This window comes from Echiichthys vipera, assembly GCF_963691815.1.
Source record: "Echiichthys vipera genome assembly, chromosome: 23".
Taxonomy (NCBI): domain Eukaryota; kingdom Metazoa; phylum Chordata; class Actinopteri; order Perciformes; family Trachinidae; genus Echiichthys; species Echiichthys vipera.
This window is the reverse complement of record NC_139848.1, coordinates 6198213-6218855: the sequence shown is the minus strand read 5'-3', so window position 1 is coordinate 6218855 and position 20643 is coordinate 6198213. Positions and strand designations below refer to the sequence as shown.

The following is a 20643-nucleotide window of genomic DNA, read 5'->3' as shown; positions in this document are numbered from 1 at the left end:
ATTTACCATTAAAACCCAGACTTAGGAAATTCTTTTAGGCTTAGCGGCTCTGTGAGGCACTGAGGTCCACAAACACAAATCAGAAACGTCCACTAGAATAAAAGGAGAGTGCTCATATCAAAGGCGGGCAACATGACTGAGGGAAGCATGGAAAGGTTGGATATACAGATGTAATCCTGTTCAGGAGCAGTGTATGTATGTGCTGTACAGTCTGTGGTCAGGAGGAACAGGAAATACCATCTATGCAACAGCGATCATGAGCTGGTTTGACCTCAGCAAACACGTGATTCAGTGCTCTGAGCAACAGGACAGACAGTTACACATCAATCATGGACTAAGAAGTAAGTTATTTCATCTCTTTCCATTGTTTAGTTGCTGAGTTCTTGTGAGGTAACGGACAGATCTTCTTTATGATTTTGGAGTATATAGACCACAACAAGATGCATTTGCAGGTTCAGGAAAACATTTGAACTTAAAGGTCCCATATAATGCTCATCTTCAGGTTCATACTTGTATTTTGGTGGTTCTACTAGAACATGTTTTCATGCTTTTATGTAAAAAAAAACATTATTGTCCTCATCCTGTCCGTCTGAATATCCCTGTATTCACCCTCTGTCTGAAACCGCGCCTGTCTCTTTAAGACGCCATCCTGTAAAAGCCCAGTCTGCTCTGATTGGTCAGCATTTCCGGGTCTTCTGCATTTGCGCTATCTGCATCTCTGCACCATCACTGAAGCCAGAGAACCGCACTGTAGCAGCACTTTCTACGTATATATAGATTATATTTGTGACGTCACAACTGTACAGAAGTCCTGGTGGCTCGTTTAAAGAAGAAGAAGAAGAATGACTTTATTAATCCCGTAACGGGGAAATTTAATTTTTTCACTCTGTTATTTTTCATGTTACACACACAGGCCGGAAATACACACACATGCACAAACAGGACCTACATGCAATTAATGGAGAGATGTCAGAGCGAGGGGGCTGCCAGTGACCGGCGCCCCGAGCAGTTGGGGGTTCGGTGCCTTGCTCAACAGCACCTCGGCAGTGCCCAGGAGATGAACTGGCACCTCCCCAGCCACCAGTCCACGCTCCATTCATGGTCCACACAGCGACTCGAACCGATGACCCTCCAGTTCCCAGCCCGATCTGAGCTACTGTCGCCCCAGACACAGTGTCTGAATACAGGCCGTGTGCGTTTCTCTGTGGATTGAGTTTTGATACTTTCACAGTATTTAAATAACACCTCGACCTGCTTTATAATAAAATAAGACAACTAAATCTTGCTTTTTACAACATGAGACCTTTGACTCTGGGGAATTGTTCAGCGCTAGTGGCGGTTTTCCTGCTGGGAGTGCTTCCCGCTCCGTCTCAGCCTTTTGAATCTGCCTATTTTTACCCAGACGCCCTGGAACAGCACGCTGGGTGGGCTCCTCTCTGCCGTCATCGGGACAGCAGAGACCGGGAGCGACCCGTCATAAAAACATTTCCCGCTTTATCACTCCGGCAAGCCGGTTGATGTCTGAAAAGCAGGACACTGTGGGGTGCTTTTACTTTATAGGCAGTGTGTGTGTGCGCAGTACATGCACCTTTACACGCACACAAACACTATCGGTAATAAGGCCTGGGAGCTGTTGCTGTGTGAGAGGTAATTACTCCATGCAGCTCAGCAAGGCTTTGATGGAAAGTTTCAGACTAACTGGCTCGATTGTAAGAAGCCTTGACTCTGTTTTTTTTCCCGTTTTTTGTTAAACAAGAACTCTTTATGGCTCCTTTTGCTTTATTTTCCCTCCTAAACGCCGCAGTCTTCACGGCATCCCGGAAAGATTTGATGTCTCATTTTAAAACGTAACATACAAGAAAAGGGCTTAATTCGCCCCATCGATTGATGTTGGAAGCTGCCGTCGCACAGTCCCATCACACGCTGTTAAAGGCACTGTGAGATGTTTCAAAGTCTTCTCTTTCTCAGAGCAAAGCTTCTTTACGACGCTGAGGTCCGCCTGCTTTGTCTGCACGCTGCGTCTGACTCATGTGGGACCGTGTTGGGTGAGATGACGGCTTCCCTTCTCAAACCACTAACAGCCAGTTGTGTGTGTACTGCAAGTGGTCTGGTCCACAGCCTGTGTGTGATGTGTCTGCTGTGGTAGCAGAGCGGTAGTTTGCGCAGGCCGTACGCACTCGCCTGTTGACTCTCGGGCCCGATTGCTGCTTCTTTTCCAGCCACTGGCCAAAAAACATGAAGTATTTTTGGAACATCATTACTCAGGATCTGTGGTTTCAACCAGAGCCATGTAAGGTGCTTTGGTTCAGATGCTTTTAAAGGCACCACGTTCTAAAGAAGAGGATCTTTGCACAAACCTGTAATGGAAGGAGGTGACGGAGATGGCGACTGACCCCTGGATGCAAAATAGTTCCACTCACATAATCAGTGATTTGGCAAAGCAAGTGTGATGCTTACTGAATTGCAAAAGTGCTGCTCTGGGCAATATAAGCCAATTTAATCCCTGCTTCGACATCACTGCTCTGGACACACACACACACACACACACACACACACACACACACACACACACACACACACACACACACACACACACACACACGTACACACACACACGTATACACACATTTGACTGTTTTATGTATGTCTGCGTCAGCAAAAGCCCACAGACAAACAATACACATGTCCAAGAGCGATTTGTGCTCCCTGACAGAAAAGTGTAAACTTTGAGAGGAGATGAGAGGATTGGGTTCAACAATTTGAAATACTTATCTGTAAGGACTCATCGCTAACATAGTTATTGGTGTAGGTGTTATTTTTTGGCCCTGTATGCTCGCACTGTCCACCACTTGTACAAATATCAAAACAACAGCATTGGATGGATTGACAGTAAATACACAAGCATTCATCTAAGATTGATTTTGATTTCATTTTTGGCCAAATACGCCCAATATTCAAGGCATTCAACTAAATTGCTAGCATGCTAACATGCTAAACTAAAGCAGCGAACATGTCAAACATTATAGCTACTAAAAATAGCAGCTATTATTAAGCTGCAGTTGTTGTTTTTAAGTATTTGAGAGAGATTGCTTCATAATAATAAGAAAAGACATGTAACGTTCCCTTTTGACAACATGGGACCTTTAATCAAACGATATAAACACTGTAAACGGTTCATGAACGCATTAAATCTCCTTTAAGTGGCTGAAAATGAACATAACACCCAGGACAAAGAGCAGGATTATCATCCATCAGATAAATATCTTATTCTCATAAAACATATAGAGAGGTCGGTGCAGCCGTGCACGCTTCAGCCCTAACAAACAGCTTACTCAAGCACAACAGCACCAGAGATGCCTCCAAGACCGACCGCCTTACGTAACCGATGCTCCGTAGCTCATCCACAGAAATTCTAATCCTCTGTTGCCATGGATACGGCTGTCCCGACGGGCCTCCCCTGTACACCAAAAGAGGAGCGACCTCGATTAATAAATGCAAGCGCAAAGCTGGGACCAAGTTAAAAAATAATAAACAATAATAAAAAAGTTGTGAAAGGGAAAGAGGGGAAGGTCAGGCGGGTTAAGCACGCACCTGAGCTGCTGAAGTTCCCTTGAGCAAGATGTAGATGTGCTGGTGACCCCCTGACCCCTCTGCTCTCCCTGTAGAAGAGGAGTAAAGAGACGGTTTCTTTCCCTTCTCACAGAATAAATGATAATGAGCCATTTGAATATGAACGTTTTAATGATGTTATTATAATCAGGGTTGGATAAAAACAGATTCCCAGCTGGGGGTTACTTCCTCATACCGTTGCCGAGGGGTTGCTACGTGGAAAGATTGTTAAGTAGCCGGCTCAGAAAGCATTATTTGGAAAAATGAATGATACCAGTGTGAAGACATATCCACAAAGGCCTTTTAGAGCCCGCTGTAACATGAACACGGAGCGAGGCTGCATGGAAACTTGTTAGAAAGTGAGAAATAGATCGCTCACGTAAAAGTGTCATCTCATCTCATCTTCAGCCTCTTACCCGGGGTCGGGTCGTGGGGGCAGCAGCTTTAGCTGGGGACCCTAAAAGTGTTTTAGCTAAATTGACACAACTAAAACATTCACTCTATTTTTTCGTTTTACACACACACAGGCCCGAAACACACACACACACACAGGCCCGAAACACACACATGCACACAGGCCCGAAACACACACATGCACGGACAGGACCTATATAGATACAGATGTTAGAGCGAGGGGGCTGCCAGTGACCGGCGCCCCGAGCAGTTGGGGGTTAGGTGCCTTGCTCAACAGCACCTCAGCAGTGCCCAGGAGATGAACTGGCACCTCTCCAGCCACCAGTCCACGCTCCATTCATGGTCCAGACAGGGACTCGAACCAGCAATCCTCCAGTTCCCAGCCAAGTCACCTATGGGCTGAGCTTCTGCCGCCCATGTAATAATGCAATAATGGATGAATCATCACAACAGAAACCTAAACTGATGCACAATCAAGTGAAGGCACCGTGGATTTATCTGTATAGATTTGCACCAGTTATAAAACACATTATAAAAGAGACACAAAGCCGTAAAACAGGAGAATTAAAATCACATTGCAGTGCACGATATAAGCACATTGTTGTAATAGTTGAAAGTATTTGATTAAGGGTGATAAATTGGTCGAACAGTTCAGCTTCTTCCACTCTGTGGTAGAAGTATAAATGCAAACTTGATCAAACCAAGTGAAATATGAACAGCTCCACCGTGTGAATGAAGAATTACAACATTTAAATAATGTTAAAAATGAAGTTCAAATGAACACAAAGATAATGAAGGGACATGTATCCTGGAAAGAGGTTATTATCATATTATTATTATTATCATTATTATTATTATCATATTATCATTATTATTATTAGCATTAATATTATTATTATTATCATATTATCATTATTATTATTAGCATTAATATTATCATTATTATTATTAGTAGTAGTAGTAGTATCATCATTATTATTATTATCATCATCATTATCATTATTATTGTCATTATTATTAGCATTATTATTTTATTAGCATCAATATTGTCATCGTTATTAGCATTTTTATTGTTATGCTATTGCTTATTAATGCAGTTTTTATTATTATCCCCTTTTTGTTTCCATTTAATGTGCATAATGTGCGATTTTTTAATTTTTAATTTATTGATTTTATTCTATTTTTATTATTTTTAACCTTATTTACCCACTTATTTCTCTCTTGGAGGATTGTTGGGAGGGATTTCCGACTGTTATCGTGTGTTCGTTGTGTATTGTTGATTAATAACGACCAAAAAAGTAAATAAATAAAGTTTTTAAGAAAAAAAGAAAGAAGAGAAAACGAAGGGTGTCGACTGAATGGTACTGAGAACATGTTTCAGCACATATATTATATATTATTATTATATAAACTAAAGATGCCTGCAGATACACAAGTGATTAGCATATTACTGTAATCAAGTCAGCAGAGGGAGCAGCGCCGGTGCTGCAGTTTGCCTGTGGGCGGCTGCTGAGACGCAGAAATCAAATATAAAGTCATGGAAACAAACGCATATTGGATTTGAGCAGGCAGTGGGGAAAGGGCTTCATTTCATGTTGCAATGAGCGAGAATTGGATAAAAAAACGCTTGTTTCATTTTCACTGAAAATGATGAATAATGTAAGTTATAAAAGCTGAGTCGATGATAACAGCATGAAAAAGATGTGTCACTCCTCCTTTTACCTTTAACACTGACTTCTTTAAGCTTGTTGCGCCTAATAAACACATTATAAAGCATACATTAACACTGCGTTACTGCAAAAGTGGTGCATTTTGCAGGTAAACTACAGACAAATCCCGACAAAATGACACAAGCAGGCTGTAGGAATATTAGTCACAACATTCGATCAGAAACAAACATGTAATCAGGATGAAATTGGTATAAAAATCAATGTTAGAGTAGAAAAAACAACTAAAAACAAATACTCCAGGAACATTTGAGCAGTGTTATTCAAGATTCAAGATTCAAGAAGCTTTATTTATCCCGAGGGAAATTACTGTGCAACAGTTTCAATACAAAGATGGGAAAGGATCAGAGTAACAACAAACATGAAAACATAAATCAGATCAAAATAAAGCTAACGTAAATAAATCAAACAATAACCAGATGTGACAGAGTGCAACAGACATTGTGGTTAAACGCAGGTTTATACAATATACAACAATACGCAGCGTGCAGTTTAACAGCATGTTGAAATAAAATAAGTACAAACTAAATAAGTGAGAAGGAGCGATGAGTGATAACAGTGTTAAAGTGTAGCAGCATTTCCTACAGAACTAAGTTACAAACCAACTAAATAAAGTGATGCAGTGATGATATAAAGTGATATAAAGTGATATAAAGTGATGTAGTGATGATATAAAGTGATATAAAGTGATGCAGTGATGATATAAAGTGATATAAAGTGATGTAGTGATGATATAAAGTGATATAAAGTGATGTAGTGATGATATAAAGTGATATAAAGTGATGCAGTGATGATATAAAGTGATGCAGTGATGCAGTGATGATATAAAGTGATGCAGTGATGATATAAAGTGATGTAGTGATGATATAAAGTGATATAAAGTGATGCAGTGATGATATAAAGTGATATAAAGTGATGTAGTGATGATATAAAGTGATATAAAGTGATGTAGTGATGATATAAAGTGATATAAAGTGATGCAGTGATGATATAAAGTGATATAAAGTGATGCAGTGATGATATAAAGTGATATAAAGTGATGTAGTGATGATATAAAGTGATATAAAGTGATGCAGTGATGATATAAAGTGATATAAAGTGATGTAGTGATGATATAAAGTGATATAAAGTGATGCAGTTATGATATAAAGTGATATAAAGTGATGCAGTGATGATATAAAGTGATATAAAGTGATGCAGTGATGATATAAAGTGATATAAAGTGATATAAAGTGATGCAGTGATGATATAAAGTGATGCAGTGATGATATAAAGTGATATAAAGTGATGCAGTGATGATATAAAGTGATATAAAGTGATGCAGTTATGATATAAAGTGATATAAAGTGATGCAGTGATGATATAAAGTGATATAAAGTGATGCAGTGATGATATAAAGTGATATAAAGTGATGCAGTTATGATATAAAGTGATATAAAGTGATGTAGTGATGATATAAAGTGATATAAAGTGGTGCAGTGATGATATAAAGTGATATAAAGTGATATAAAGTGATGTAGTGATGATATAAAGTGGTGCAGTGATGATATAAAGTGATATAAAGTGATGCAGTTATGATATAAAGTGATATAAAGTGAAATAAAGTGATGCAGTGATGACATAAAGTGATATAAAGTGATGCAGTGATGATATAAAGTGATATAAAGTGATGCAGTGATGACATAAAGTGATATAAAGTGATGCAGTGATGATATAAAGTGATATAAAGTGATGCAGTGATGACATAAAGTGATATAAAGTGATGCAGTGATGATATAAAGTGATATAAAGTGACATTTGCTCAGTACACAGCGTCTCCACTGTTCCTTACCTGACTGGGGGGAGATGTGGTGTAATAACGACACCACAGCACATAACCCTATAATAAACTAGAATAAGGTCATTAAACACACCACTGTGATTATGATAAAGGTTAATAAAGCTTTATTGGTCACAGTGCTGTTATTAGGTTACTGTAAACAAGCATCTTAATATTATTAATGTAACATATTATAGTGATGTTATTATGGGAAAAAAGAGTATTGAAGTTACAATGAACTCGCTATTGATACTCTATAAATCCTTATGTTTATATTAGTATTTAGTAAATACTTTGTTTTATAATATACAGTATATGTTCAAGAAAAAGGTATTTATCCCCAATTAAAGGTACGGCACAACGACAAAAAGAAAGAAAAGAGTGACTAGGAATAATTAGATGAATAAGTTAGAACAGAATAATAAAAACAAATATGTACATGTTAAACAAATGGGCAATGAGGTAGATATGATAATTAAATAAGAATAATTTGGTGTATATGTGGAAACTAATGTAATTATAAGCAGTGGAATAAATAAATAAATATTTAATAATAAGTTCTGGCTCCTTTTCAGACACATATGATTCAATTATCTGTAAAAATTGTGTAGGACACTTAGTTTTGTGTGTTTTTTTGCTGTGTCACACTTTATTCTTATTTTATTATAGACTACAGCAGCAGTCTGGGTTGTAATAATGCACCGCAGACAGTTGGAGGAGGTGTACGCACCACACAGTGAGATAAAGTGATTAATAACAAAGTACATGTGGAAACTGATGTAATTATAAGCAGTTGAATAAATAAATACATAAATAATAATAAGTTCTGGCTCCTTTTCACACACATATGATTCATTTAACTATACATATTGTGTATGACACTTAGTTTTGTTTGTTTTTTATGCTGTGTCACACTTTATTCTTATTTTATTATAGACTATTCATAGGTTCTGGCTCCTTTTCACACATTTATGATTCATTTATCTGTAAATATTGTGTGAGACACTTAGTTTTGTGTGTTTTTTATGCTTTGTCACAGTTTCTTTTTATCTTATCTTTTAAATTTGTTCGAAATAAAGAAATCTATTATGACTAATCATGAGTTCTGGCTCCTTTTCACACACATATGATCCATTTAACTGTACATATTGTGTATGACACTTAGTTTTGTGTGTTTTTTATGCTGTGTCACACTTTATTCTTATTTTATTATAGACTACAGCAACATCCTGGGTTGTAATAATGCACCGCAGACAGTTTCAGGAGGTGTACGCACCACACAGTGAGATAAAGTGATTAATAACAAAGTGCATGTGGAAACTAATCTAATTATAAGCAGTTGAATAAATAAATAAATATATAATAATAACTTCTGGCTCCTTTTCACACACACATGATTCATTTAACTGTAAATATTGTGCATGACACTTAGTTTTGCTTGTTTTTTATGCTGTGTCACACTTTATTTGTTGAATTTGTTCGAAATAAAGAAATCTATTATGACTATTCATATGTTCTGGCTCCTTTTCACACATATATGATTAATTAATCTGTACACATTATCTATGACACTTAGTTTTGTGTGTGTTTTTTATGCTGTGTCACACTTTATTCTTATTTTATTATAGACTACAGCAGCAGTCTGGGTTGTAATAATGCACCGCAGACATCTTCAGTGGGTTTAAACCCCGCACAGTGAGATAAAGTGATTAATAACAAAGTAACAGTGGAGCTGGAGGTGACACTGATATTTCCTCTAAAGCGGGACCCGCCCAGAGTCTCCGGGCCGTAATAAGAGCGCAGAACACGGCACATAACCACATTTTCACCAGGCTTAAAGCCCGCCCCTGGTAAATGCAGGGGCGCTCCATGTGACGCTGGGGCTGTAACAAAAATCCAGTATGGCGGAATCTGTCAGGAGATGAATTTCCTCGTCCCCCCCCTGAAAACCCTCTAACATGGGCGCGAGATAAGACGGAGGCCCGCGGGACACACGGTGGGACGACTGGCTTCCTGCTGGCGCGTAAAGGTGAGCTCGCGGTGCGTTCGGGTGCTCTCGGGATGAATGTGTCGCCTTTGATGTTGAGGCAGGGATGCGGCGCACACACACACACACACACACACACACACACAGAGACGTGGATTCATCAAAACAATGTCCGGCTGAAGTTTCCACTCTGCTCCCGCGTCTGCCTCGGCTTCCCCGGTGGGTTTCTCACGGCTGCGCCTTCGCTTCACTCGTACACACTTCTTCCAGGAGGGTTTTGACACGTTAAAAAACATTTTACGACATATTTCCAGACGGTTTTTCTCGCGCCGTAGCGGGCGGGAAGTAAGGCAGCGAGGGAGAGGGGAGGGAGGGACGGAGGGACGGAGGGAGGGGGGAATGTTTATTACGCCGATTGTTGCGGAGCTATTTTTAGTGCACGGCCGAGCCTTAGGCTTTAATGCAATATACATAGCGCCAACACGCCTCTGCCGCCGTATACCCGTGTTATTGGCGAGCGAATGCGTAAAAGAAGAGGTACGGGCCCGTGGGAGTGTGTGTTTGAGTGTGTGTGAATGGTTCGGGATGGGCGGTGGTAAGTCTCTGCATGCGTCAATCTTTTTTTTTTTTTTTTTTTTTGTGAATGGGGGCGTACGAGCTGTTAAAGCGACATCAAAGCAGCATATTAGGGCCGCGTTCAGGGGACTGAAGGTGTGTGTAGCAGCCAATGTGAGTCAGAGGTGGTGGATTTGGAGTTGGGGACCGGGGTGGAAGCTTTAAGAAATGAGTGTGTCCACCTTTTTATTCGGGGACAGGCTCATGTAGCAGCGAGTTAGCTTGTTTTAGTCATAATTAACGCATGTTGTTGGCGCTTTATTTTGGAGAAATGCAGCTTTTTTTGTGCTGATTTGACACTTTTTCTTCTTCTTTTTTTGTTTAACCCATTTCCCAGATCTGTGTTTTTAGTATTTCTTCACTCAGGGGCTTCAGGGCTTGTCTCCCCAGATCTGTCACCCTGCATCAAGCAAGCTCTTTTAGGGACAATGGCCTAGGACACACACACACACACACACGCACACAAGCACACACACACTCACACACACACACACACACACACACACACACATGACTACCCCTCCCAAGACAGATGAGATGCCCTGGGAGAATGGTGTTGCATGCAGCCCCCCTGGAGTGTCAGCTACTCCCCATGACACACACGTTCGCCCCCCCCGTCCTTGGTTTGCTTTTCCATCACAAAGCACAAGTGTGCGTGCGTGCGCTGTGCAGTGACCGACTTTTCGGGGGCAATTCGCCCCGCGGCTGCACTGTCTGGCCCTCTTGTCTTGAGACCCACCCCCCCCTAAACACACACACACACACATATGCATCCATCCTGCTTTAGAGGACCTCTGAGACCTCTGCCGGCACAAACACAAGTGCGTGAACATGCACGGCCACCCCCCTTACCCCTACCCACCTCGCCCTGGGGCAGTTTTACCCCTTCTATTTGCGGCGGACGTGATGCTTTGGTCTCGAGCCGTGATTGCATCTGACACTGCCGCTCCAGGCACGAGGAATTCAGGCTACGTCTCTGAAAACAAAGACAATAGTAACTTAAAAAAAACAAAGAAAATATAATTTATCCCCTAAACTAAATAAAGCTCTTTAAAATGCACATGTTCCTGAGACTGATGGGACTTTTCCGCCCATTTCCACAGTAATAAAAAGTCATACATCATACTTTTTTCCATTTTTTTTTCTTGATCTTGGAGCGCCCCAGTCAAAAGAGAAACTATGTCCGGGACAGGCGATTTATTGCCCGATTGGTTTACAGCTTCTTGCAGTGTAAGCACGAGGTTGAACTTGAGGTGGTTTGGAGCGTTCGATGTGGTCTCGGATCTGCGTGGAAACAGTGTTTTACTTTATAAAACCTTTCAGGAGCAGGAGTCCACGCATGGGCAGAAAAAAAATGTCCTAAAGATGTCGATAAAAGCATGTTTTAAGTGATACTTTTTACCACGGTCTAACCAACGTCAGGAGACAACTTTGGAAGTCTGCGGGCGCTCGTTAAGCATTTCAATGCTATTAATCTTTAGTTTCAGGCCTCGCTTTGATGAACATTAAACCGTTTTTACACTTATAGATGACCCAGACATCAGCTCTAAGTGTAATGCAAGACTTCAACAGTTGTTATCATCAGTGTCAGTGAAAGATCAATATTATAAATAGCTGGGAAATTAGCCGTGTGTGTGTGTGTGTGAGACATAGTTATGCAGCTTTTATCTCCTGATACTTATTCCCATCCCTCTTTTATGATCCTTCTAAGGTTGGTACCAGCCACTCTGATTGGAGGAGCCAAAACAAAAGCCTCATGGGGATTGGATGCTGCTGCTTCCTGTTTCCGGCCTTGAGGGATTCTTGAAGGACCGTTCAGCCTGAACACACACACACACACACACACACACACACACACACACAAACACACACACATTCAAACGCTCCTGGAGATCCACAGTTTTAAATGTAAATCACATCTGCATTTGCAAACACATCTGCGCTGCAATACACACACCGATCTCGGGGTGCTCACCTGCCGTACATGGATACCCACCTGAGCGACATGTCAGAGATGACGTCACACAGCCACCAAGGTAAGAACTATGTCATTACCGCTATACTGAATTAGTAGCACATACGTGTTTCCTTGTGAATGTTTTTGTTCAAGGTGGAAACTTAGACCTTTTACTCTCTTTTCGTGTGCTAATAGCTACTAAAAAAGCTGTCAAATCCCTTTTTGAGGGGTTCATTTCACGCCTTATGTGACCACAGATAGAAAAGTTCGATCCATGCATCCAGGTGATGTTGACCTTTTATCAAATAAGCAAATATTGAAATCCACATCCTGTTTTTGGAAAATACTTCTGCATCTAAAAGCCTAATGTGTCGGTCGGATAGTGAAGTCGGTCACTGTGAATTAAGGAATTTTACCAGTCTGACTTTTAGCAAAATGCCGGGACAAAAATGATCCAAATGAAAGATTTTGATGATGCGCTTAAACGTTTATTTATTTGTGGTTAAAGTGCACAAAACTGATACAACACAAGGTTATGTTAGCTAATTATTCAAAGTGAAAGAAAGGCATATAATGGATGACATTTTGCAGCCTCTTCCCTGCCTATTTACTGCGGAGTAATGAGTGTTTAGCTCCTCACTACAGTCGCATTAAGGGAAATCTCTGCAGCTACATCCTCCGTATTGATGTGTGTGAACATTTTGACTTTGAGCACGGACAGATCGCGGCTCGCTAAAACGCAATAAAACATTTTAATCCGGTTTTATGACTGTTAATTGGCTTGATTCAATATGAATGAGCTCCGGAGAGCGAGGGGGAAAAAAAGTCCATAACACGGCTTCATTAAGAGAGTCTACTTTCCTCTCTGACACCCAGTCAAGCTCAGTTTTGGAAGCTGGTGTTTTAGTGAGCTGATAAATTATTCGGAAGGCAACTGGCGGATGAAAAGGTTAGCTGCCCGTCCTGGTCGGTGTGCGGTACCTGACAGCGTCGACTGTGTTTACTTTGTACACCTGGGAGTGTGTGCACTATAAATACCACAGCTGAGGTAACCACCGGTCCTCCCGGGAATAAGAAGGAGCTGCAGCCTCAGCCGGCGCCCCTCAGCCCTCCAACATCTCCATCACTGACACGTCTGAACACACCACAGACGGCAGAGTGGATATTTAATACTGCGGGGTTGCTCTTTAAGTTGCATACGTCCCTTCCAGAGACGACGCAGACATCTCACCAGTGGTGTTGGCTCACTTGCCCTGTCCCTAAAGTAGATCCAATCGCATTATATTGTTAGATCAACCTGGGATTAGTGCGACTCAACAGTTCACAGCCCAATCGTATTCCTTCACACGTTCACTCAGGGCTGACGAGATGAATGCCCTGCTGCGACTTGGACGTGATTTTGACAGTTCTGACACACGCAAAGTGACACGTTAAATGATCGGAGACGAGTTCATCACCTTCAGATAGATGATGATATCCTTCTAAGTGGGAGGATATATTCAAATGATGTTCAGTGATCTGTTACTGGGTGTGATTAAACTACCACATCTGAGTTTTTATACCACGATATACAAGCTCCAAAACACTGATCCTACAGTTCCCACAATCCAACTCCATAGCGTCTTTCATCAGACCCACCCTTCCTCAATGAGTAAACTGAACTTCATGTGTAAAATTGGCAAAAAAAACCTTTAAAATTGAAATGACACCAGTCGAACGGACTCACTTTCACTGATAAATAAGTGCTTTTATTTTGTAAAATGATAGCTGCATCATTATTTTATCACAATACATCTGTTGGAATAAGACAAACAGTGATATTGAATCAATGCCCCGGTCTGAACACAGCCAAGGCAGAAAACTTCACTCTTTTCTGGCCAGGGGGCTGCAGCAGCTCACAGAGCAGATAAACTAACCAGCTCCTGTCAAAATATAATAAGATTTAGCCCTTTTTAATTTCCCACGCTGCCCTCCTCTACCTCTCATCTCCACGGTTTGCTCCCTACCAGAGGGCCAAACAGGACTCGCGCCCGCGTTAACTCACCTCTCACCAAAACAAAAAATAGCTGTGATCTTTTTTTGCGAGTCCAGGAGAGACGATTCACACCGGCAGCTGCTGTTTCTCACTGTCTCGTTTGCCTCTGAAAAGCCTTCAGAGGAGACGGTCTCGGTCCTCGGAGTGCTGCCGAGTGTGGGCGTCAATTTGAGGTGTTGCTTCTCTCGTTTGAATGACAGCTTAGAGACACACTTGTTGGATGTCGGTGCACACAGAGAGACAGAAACAGGCAGCCGAGAAAGATATAAAACGGGAAAAACGGGCAACACTGTGGCCTCGTGGCGCTTGTCAAGCTTCTTTTTTTCCCACTGAAATGTTCACGGCAGTTATGTTTACAGAAGTGAGAATGTGCAAGGGCAGGTATCTGCTCTGTTTTAAGAGATGTGCAGTTTGGTTTCTCCGTTTTAATTGTTCTTTTGTGAAATAGATGCAAGGAAATTGATCCCGTGGCTTCAGGTTCATCGGGTCTCCCGTTCGTTGTATAATGAGTGTCATTAAACAACATTGGCTTTGTTCTCGGAGTAACAATGAGACTTTCAGATCCACGGCTTTGTTGTACTCTTGTATTTGCAGCGCGACCCCAAAGCTGCCAACTTTATTCTGAGCTTGCTTTGCACTTATTTCCAATCATGTACCAGCCCACTAAGTAAAGCCTTGCCTGTGTGTGTGTTGGTGTGTGCGTCTGCATGTTCACACAGTTCATGCGGCAGCTCTGTTTGTGAGCGTGCATGCGTGCCGGCCTGCCTGCGTGCCACTTTTGTAATCTGTACATGAGCTTACTAGCACGCACGTTTTTGATCCAGGACTTACTCATTTTCTTTATTACAGCAGCGGTGGGATTTTTAGATTAAATATCATTTACCATAAATCTCTTCCTAGAAAAGGGAAATTTTAAATGCTTTGTCTGGTTTATATTTTTCAGAACATAAAGGGGGTCAGGCTCATGCGACCTTTCGCATCAGTCTTTTTGCAGGCAGATCAGCAAACAGGCCGGAGTGTTTGCACGGCAGTGATTACCGTGTGTGCTGAGAGCTTTTAGCACATTAGTTTTACACTTGTGCTTAGCAATGAGCTAACATGTTGTGGGTTGAACAGGGCGGCTTCTGTAGATGTCACAGGATGAAGTGTGCTTTTTTGATAGCAGTTAGGCTGAATTAACGAGCGCCGCCCGCTTGTCAAAGCCGCTCAGAGAACCAATGAGTCTACAAACTATTACTATAGCATGTCAGAAGTATTTTTTAATGTGTCCTTGGTTACAACCCTGACAAACTTGCAGCAAAGTCATGTGAAGTATGTATTTCGTGATTCAGTGACCCTTTATGTTTATTTTGCTGTAACTTTTCCTTTACTCAGAAATGTCTGAAGTCAGGCTTCGCCGTCAAGCGTTTCCCATGATTCTCTGGGGCCGCTCTGTGGTTGTGGTCACGCATTAGCAGCTCTTATCAGTTCCTGGTGACAGTCTAGGTTTGCCCCGTGTCTAGATAAAGGGGGCGACCGCACAAAACACATTCTGGAGAGAAAGAAAGGGCAGTGACACAAACAGAGGTGATCCCCTCCCGGAATACAATGTGTAACGTACAGAGGGGAACGATATATTATAAATACACTAAAGTATTTATTTCTCTGTACAAGATCAATGTTGAGAGTGACATTAGACTTAACTAACTCATATTTACAGGGAAAGAAAAGGGTTAAATCCAGATCATTTTGTTTTGAGTGTCGTTATTTCCCCATTTTGTTTGAAAGGATTACCAATATGTCACTTTAGGTAGCTCTTATCACGCGGATGCTTTTCCAAGTGTGTATTTTTCCAATGATTTTGGTTTTAATTAGTTATTTGATGCTATAAAAACGGCACATTGAATAGAACTGCACAGTCACTCCTGCACAGGCGCTGGCTCAAAATGAGCAAGATGGCGGCACCTGTATCCGTGATATTTTAGTTTTGGGGTACTTTTGTACAGTGGGAGGAGGTGGAGACGCGTTGACCCTCTATATATATGCAGTCTACGGTCCCTAATCATCACTTATGTTGGTCTTTTACCACCATTAGAAGTCAAGCCGCTTCACCTCAGGCGCCTCATTGTGAAATTAAAGCAGGCAAGATGAACTGTGAATGGAAATGAAGACATATACGTTTAAAAAGGAAAGGAAAGGAAAGGAAAGCCTCCTCAGGTGTTGAAGTATCTGATTAAAGAGGGAGGGTGATGCCACTAGCTGGCAACGGTTTGTTTTTCTCTTTGTCAGAAGTGCACAGGCTTTCCAGGAAAGTCTGCAGTGGTTGCCACTGGAGGAAGAACTGGATGTGCACATGAGTCACCCCCACACACACACACACACACACTGAGGCCATTTAGTGGTTGGTAAGTAAGTGCCAGGTACTGCTAGTGGTTATTTGTAAATGAGAGTTTTGAACTTTACATTGTTACTATGAAAAGCACGTCTGCAGCAGGATACACAGTGCTCAGATGAGATTTTTACTGCTGTATTTTTGCAGGGTCTGTGTGGGCGTGAGCACCTTTTATGGCTCTGAACCGGTGAACTTGACACAGTGCTCCCTTCCTCGAAGGCTCAGTGGTATCTAGGTTACAAGCGTAACCGTTTCCAGGTTTATACAACTTTGAAAGACAACAAAAACAGTGGGGAAAGCAAAGTGAAATAACTGTAATGAGTGAGGTCGGGAGATTGCATCGTTTGGGCAGGTAGCCAAGTTTAGTCTCTTAAGGCTTCAGGTGCTGGTAGATGTGCTGCGTTGCATCGAAAGATTTATCTTGGGCAGACTAGTCAAGATGTTTGCATTAGTCCAGATATATGGACCCTGGTTAGAGAGAATAGCTTTGTTCGGAGAATCTACACAGTTGTGTTTGTACACCTGCCAGGTTTCATTTGAATATCGAAACTAACTTTACACAAACTGCCGTCCTCATCAGCAGATGCCTTAAATCAAGTTATACAGCATGAGGTGGCGTCAAAGCTTGTTCATTTCCTCATAGTGACTTTCCATTTCTTCCTGAGGCTGTAAATGTGACGTGACATTGGTATGAAACACAAACACTGGGAAATAATAAGTACTACTCTTCGAAAGCTGGGAACAGTAATAACTAGATATAAAGGTGGAGTGGTACTGCATTTATATGCTCATAATGTTGAACTATTCCTTTAAGTATCATCATCTGTTTCTTTCTCTGAATCCCAGTTTGAACTTGGGTGTGCTGCAGATTATCTGTGTGTGTGTGTGTGTGTGTAACTGCGAGTGCACCTTTACTACCTGGTCATTGGGGAGTTTTGGCAGAATTGGCAAGAGACCGCGTCTGACGTAAATACTACTACCGCCAAGGTGGTGACGCTCACATGCATGTACCCAGGTGTAGGGTTGTTAAGGGACACAGAACGCTGTAACACACCGCGCAGTACGAGCAGGTTTGTTCTAACAAATACAGTTTTTACTTTTGCATCTTTAAAGGTCCCATATGATCCTCATTTTCAGGTCTACTAGAACATGTTTACATGCTTTAAAGTTCAAAACACATTATTTTTCTCATTCTGTGTGTCTGAATATACCTGTACTTACCCTCTCCTCTGTCTGTCTCTTTAAGACCTGCTCCCGTCAGCGCTCATTTTGTTGACGACATTTATGACAAAATATATCAACTAACTTTTTTTCCATGACGAAGACGAGACTGCACCATATCAGTGTGACTACAACTAATAAACATTTTCATCTAAGACTAAATCTCAAACAGCTGCCAAAATGACCTGCACTGTAGCACCACTTCCACGACTTCACAACCGTCCAGAAGTCCTGACGGCTCAATTAAAGGATCAGTGTCTGAATACGGACTGTGTGCGTTTCTTCGCATGTGGATTGAGCGTCTGGATACTTTCACTGTATTTATAAAGCACCTTGACCTCCTTTATGATCAAAAATCGCATGGAAATCTCACTTTTTGCCAGTGTCTCACACGCTCATGATTGTGACCTCTTGGATCGACCACGCGTCTCTCTCTCTGGGTCTCAGACTTTCAAGGTAATCGTTGTCAAGGCCTAAAAACTAATCTTGTAGATTTATTAGGGCAGGCTCAAATAAAGCTTGTGCACCGTAACCCTGCTGCTGACAGCCTTGTATTCGCGGGGACAGAAAGAAGGCGTTACATTCATTTTGACTTAAAAGTTCATGTTTTTTTTTTTTGCCTTGCGACTTTGGATTGTCAGTTTTAAAAAACCTGCAGCTTCGGGTGGTAATCTCTCCAGTGTGACTTGAAGGCCCATTGGGTCTCACCCCTGTCTTTGATAAACACTGCGGTAGAGTACCCTCACAGATCTCTGGATACCTATAAGTCTATATTATGGATTTGCTTTTTATTACACCTGCCAGAAACTATTAACCGGGCAGCGGTGGTATAGAGATTTAGGGAACAGTCTTGGGGCGGGAAGATCACTGGCTTGTACTGGCTGGTAAATGTAAAAAGTGCATGAGAAACACCCCCCAGTGAAAGAAAGGGAGCAACCTGAGGTGCCCTGGAGCAAGACACATCACTCTTAACTGTGAGGCTGTGGTTTATCTGGGCATATGTCAGATATAAAACTGTTGGGAGGAACTGTGAAAAAAGGAAGCTTCCTAATCAATCTTCTTCTAAAAAGTTTAAAGTAAAGTCAGAGTAAAAGCTTCTCTGCAGCGGTTGCTTCCCGAGATGTGAATACAAGGCCAAAGTGTATGACGGTTCATGCATTAAATTTACATTTCTCTCAACCTACTCTCCATGCGGGACCCCGTCGGTGACCCCCCCTATTCATCCTCTTATCCAAATGCACGCAGTCACACTGTTCAAATCCGGGGGTGAGGGGGTTAAAAGTTTTCGCTGCAATAAAGAGGGCCCGGCTTATCCCTGAGTCTATTTTTAGAAGCACACACACAAGATATGCGCACGTGCATGCATGGTGAACAAACAATCATTATATTTGGTCTCCTGTGTTGATTCTCCTCTTCACGATTGAGCGGTTTGTTGCCGTGTGTCACGCTGCTAAAAATGGAGCGAGGGACGAGTGCATGCGTGACACAACCTGCCTCTTTTGTGCGGCGGTCAGTGTGATTGGAGCATGAGCCTCATGAAGGATCATTTGGAACCTTTATTGTCACGTTTGTCTTTCAACCATGTGTACTGACATGTTGTGTCTCTCACCAAGTTACGAAATTGTGGAAGATTGCAAAATGCTCTTCGGCGCCGTGTTCCCACCCTTGCTAAGGCCGGTAAACAGAGCCAGCCAGACAGTTCGTCAGTTCTGACTTCCCATGGGCCACCGACTTGGCCGAACAGGACACACAGTTCATCCCAGAACAAACCCAGGGGGGTCTCTTGTGCAACGACCAACCCCCTACGTGCACAAGCTCTGCTTTGTCCTCGTGCAAATGGAGCGCAGCACCCATCTCGTCCTGCCACACCCATCCCCCTTCCAAAAACAAACACCTAATCATGGCCTTTTACAGGGTGTATGTCTGGGTACACTAGGAAAGCTCTGTTTTTAATTGCTATTAGGACAGAGACAGCAGCGAGGGAACATGAGCTAATGAAAGGAACGGGACGCATCTTTTGTCCCAGTGTCTTTTGTCTCGTCCCAGCCGAGAAACGGGATACACTGTGTTCTGCCAACGAGCTGTCAGCGGCAATTACGGTTTACACTGCCTCCTCGGAGCGCTATCCTTGTGCCTTTTGACATAGCGCTCCACAGTGCTTGACACGGAGCATGGATGTCTGGCCTGGACATCAAGGAAATACTACTGTTACACAATGTATGTTCATTACTGGGACTGGAAAACACAAAAAATGTACTAAATATTAAATGTTACACCTGTTACTCTGTATGCATAGTAGCTGCAGAGCAACTGCCACCTCACATATTGTGGGTGTTTGTTGTTATAAGGCATTAAGCGCAGCTACTGAGGCTTTACAGTTGCATCACAAATCTCCTAGCAACCATGTGCGGCATTCACGGCCATTAAGATTCGACTGTGTGCTAATAAATAAAGCATTTTGCGTGGTGTAGGGCTGCGTGAGGAAAAGGTCTAATTGCGAACATTTCGACTGATATTGTAATTGCGATAGGATTCCCGATAATGGAGGGAATCATTATTTTTGCATTATTTTTATATTTATATATTATTCTTAAGGAGGTTGGCTATAACATCTCTGCAGCACCACAATCATTTCAGGATGGGATTTACAAATATTGCGCCCTGCTGTGATTTGAATCTCGCACTAGTCCATATAGCTTTTTGATCAACTTCATTAATTGTGTGTAGTGTAAAGTGTAATGTATCTGAAAAGTGGTGTGTGTAGGTCAGTTCAATAATTTATACATGTTCCATTTTTATACCTAATTATTGCTGCAGCGGGTCACTGCAGTCTATCCCAGAATGCACTGGGCCAAAGTCAGGGAAATAACTTTTAACATCTCCACTTA

The 20643-nt window shown here is 41.9% G+C and overlaps 1 protein-coding gene across 2 annotated transcripts in view; it reads left to right on the top strand.

Annotated features, from left to right (window-relative positions):
* Positions 1–9458: 9458 nt before the first annotated feature.
* The window catches only part of LOC310964606 (histone deacetylase 4-like), a 53563-nt gene continuing 42378 nt past the window's right edge, over positions 9459–20643 (top strand). Inside the window, exons 1-2 of one of the 2 annotated variants that reach the window (XM_083937795.1) lie at positions 9459–9598; positions 11883–12207. In XM_083937795.1, the coding sequence (XP_083793921.1) occupies positions 12156–12207 (52 nt within the window). In that variant the 5' untranslated portion in view covers positions 9459–9598; positions 11883–12155. Of the gene's footprint in view, positions 9599–9711; positions 9776–11882; positions 12208–20643 lie in introns of those variants that run through there. The other variant, XM_083937796.1, reaches the window with a different exon arrangement.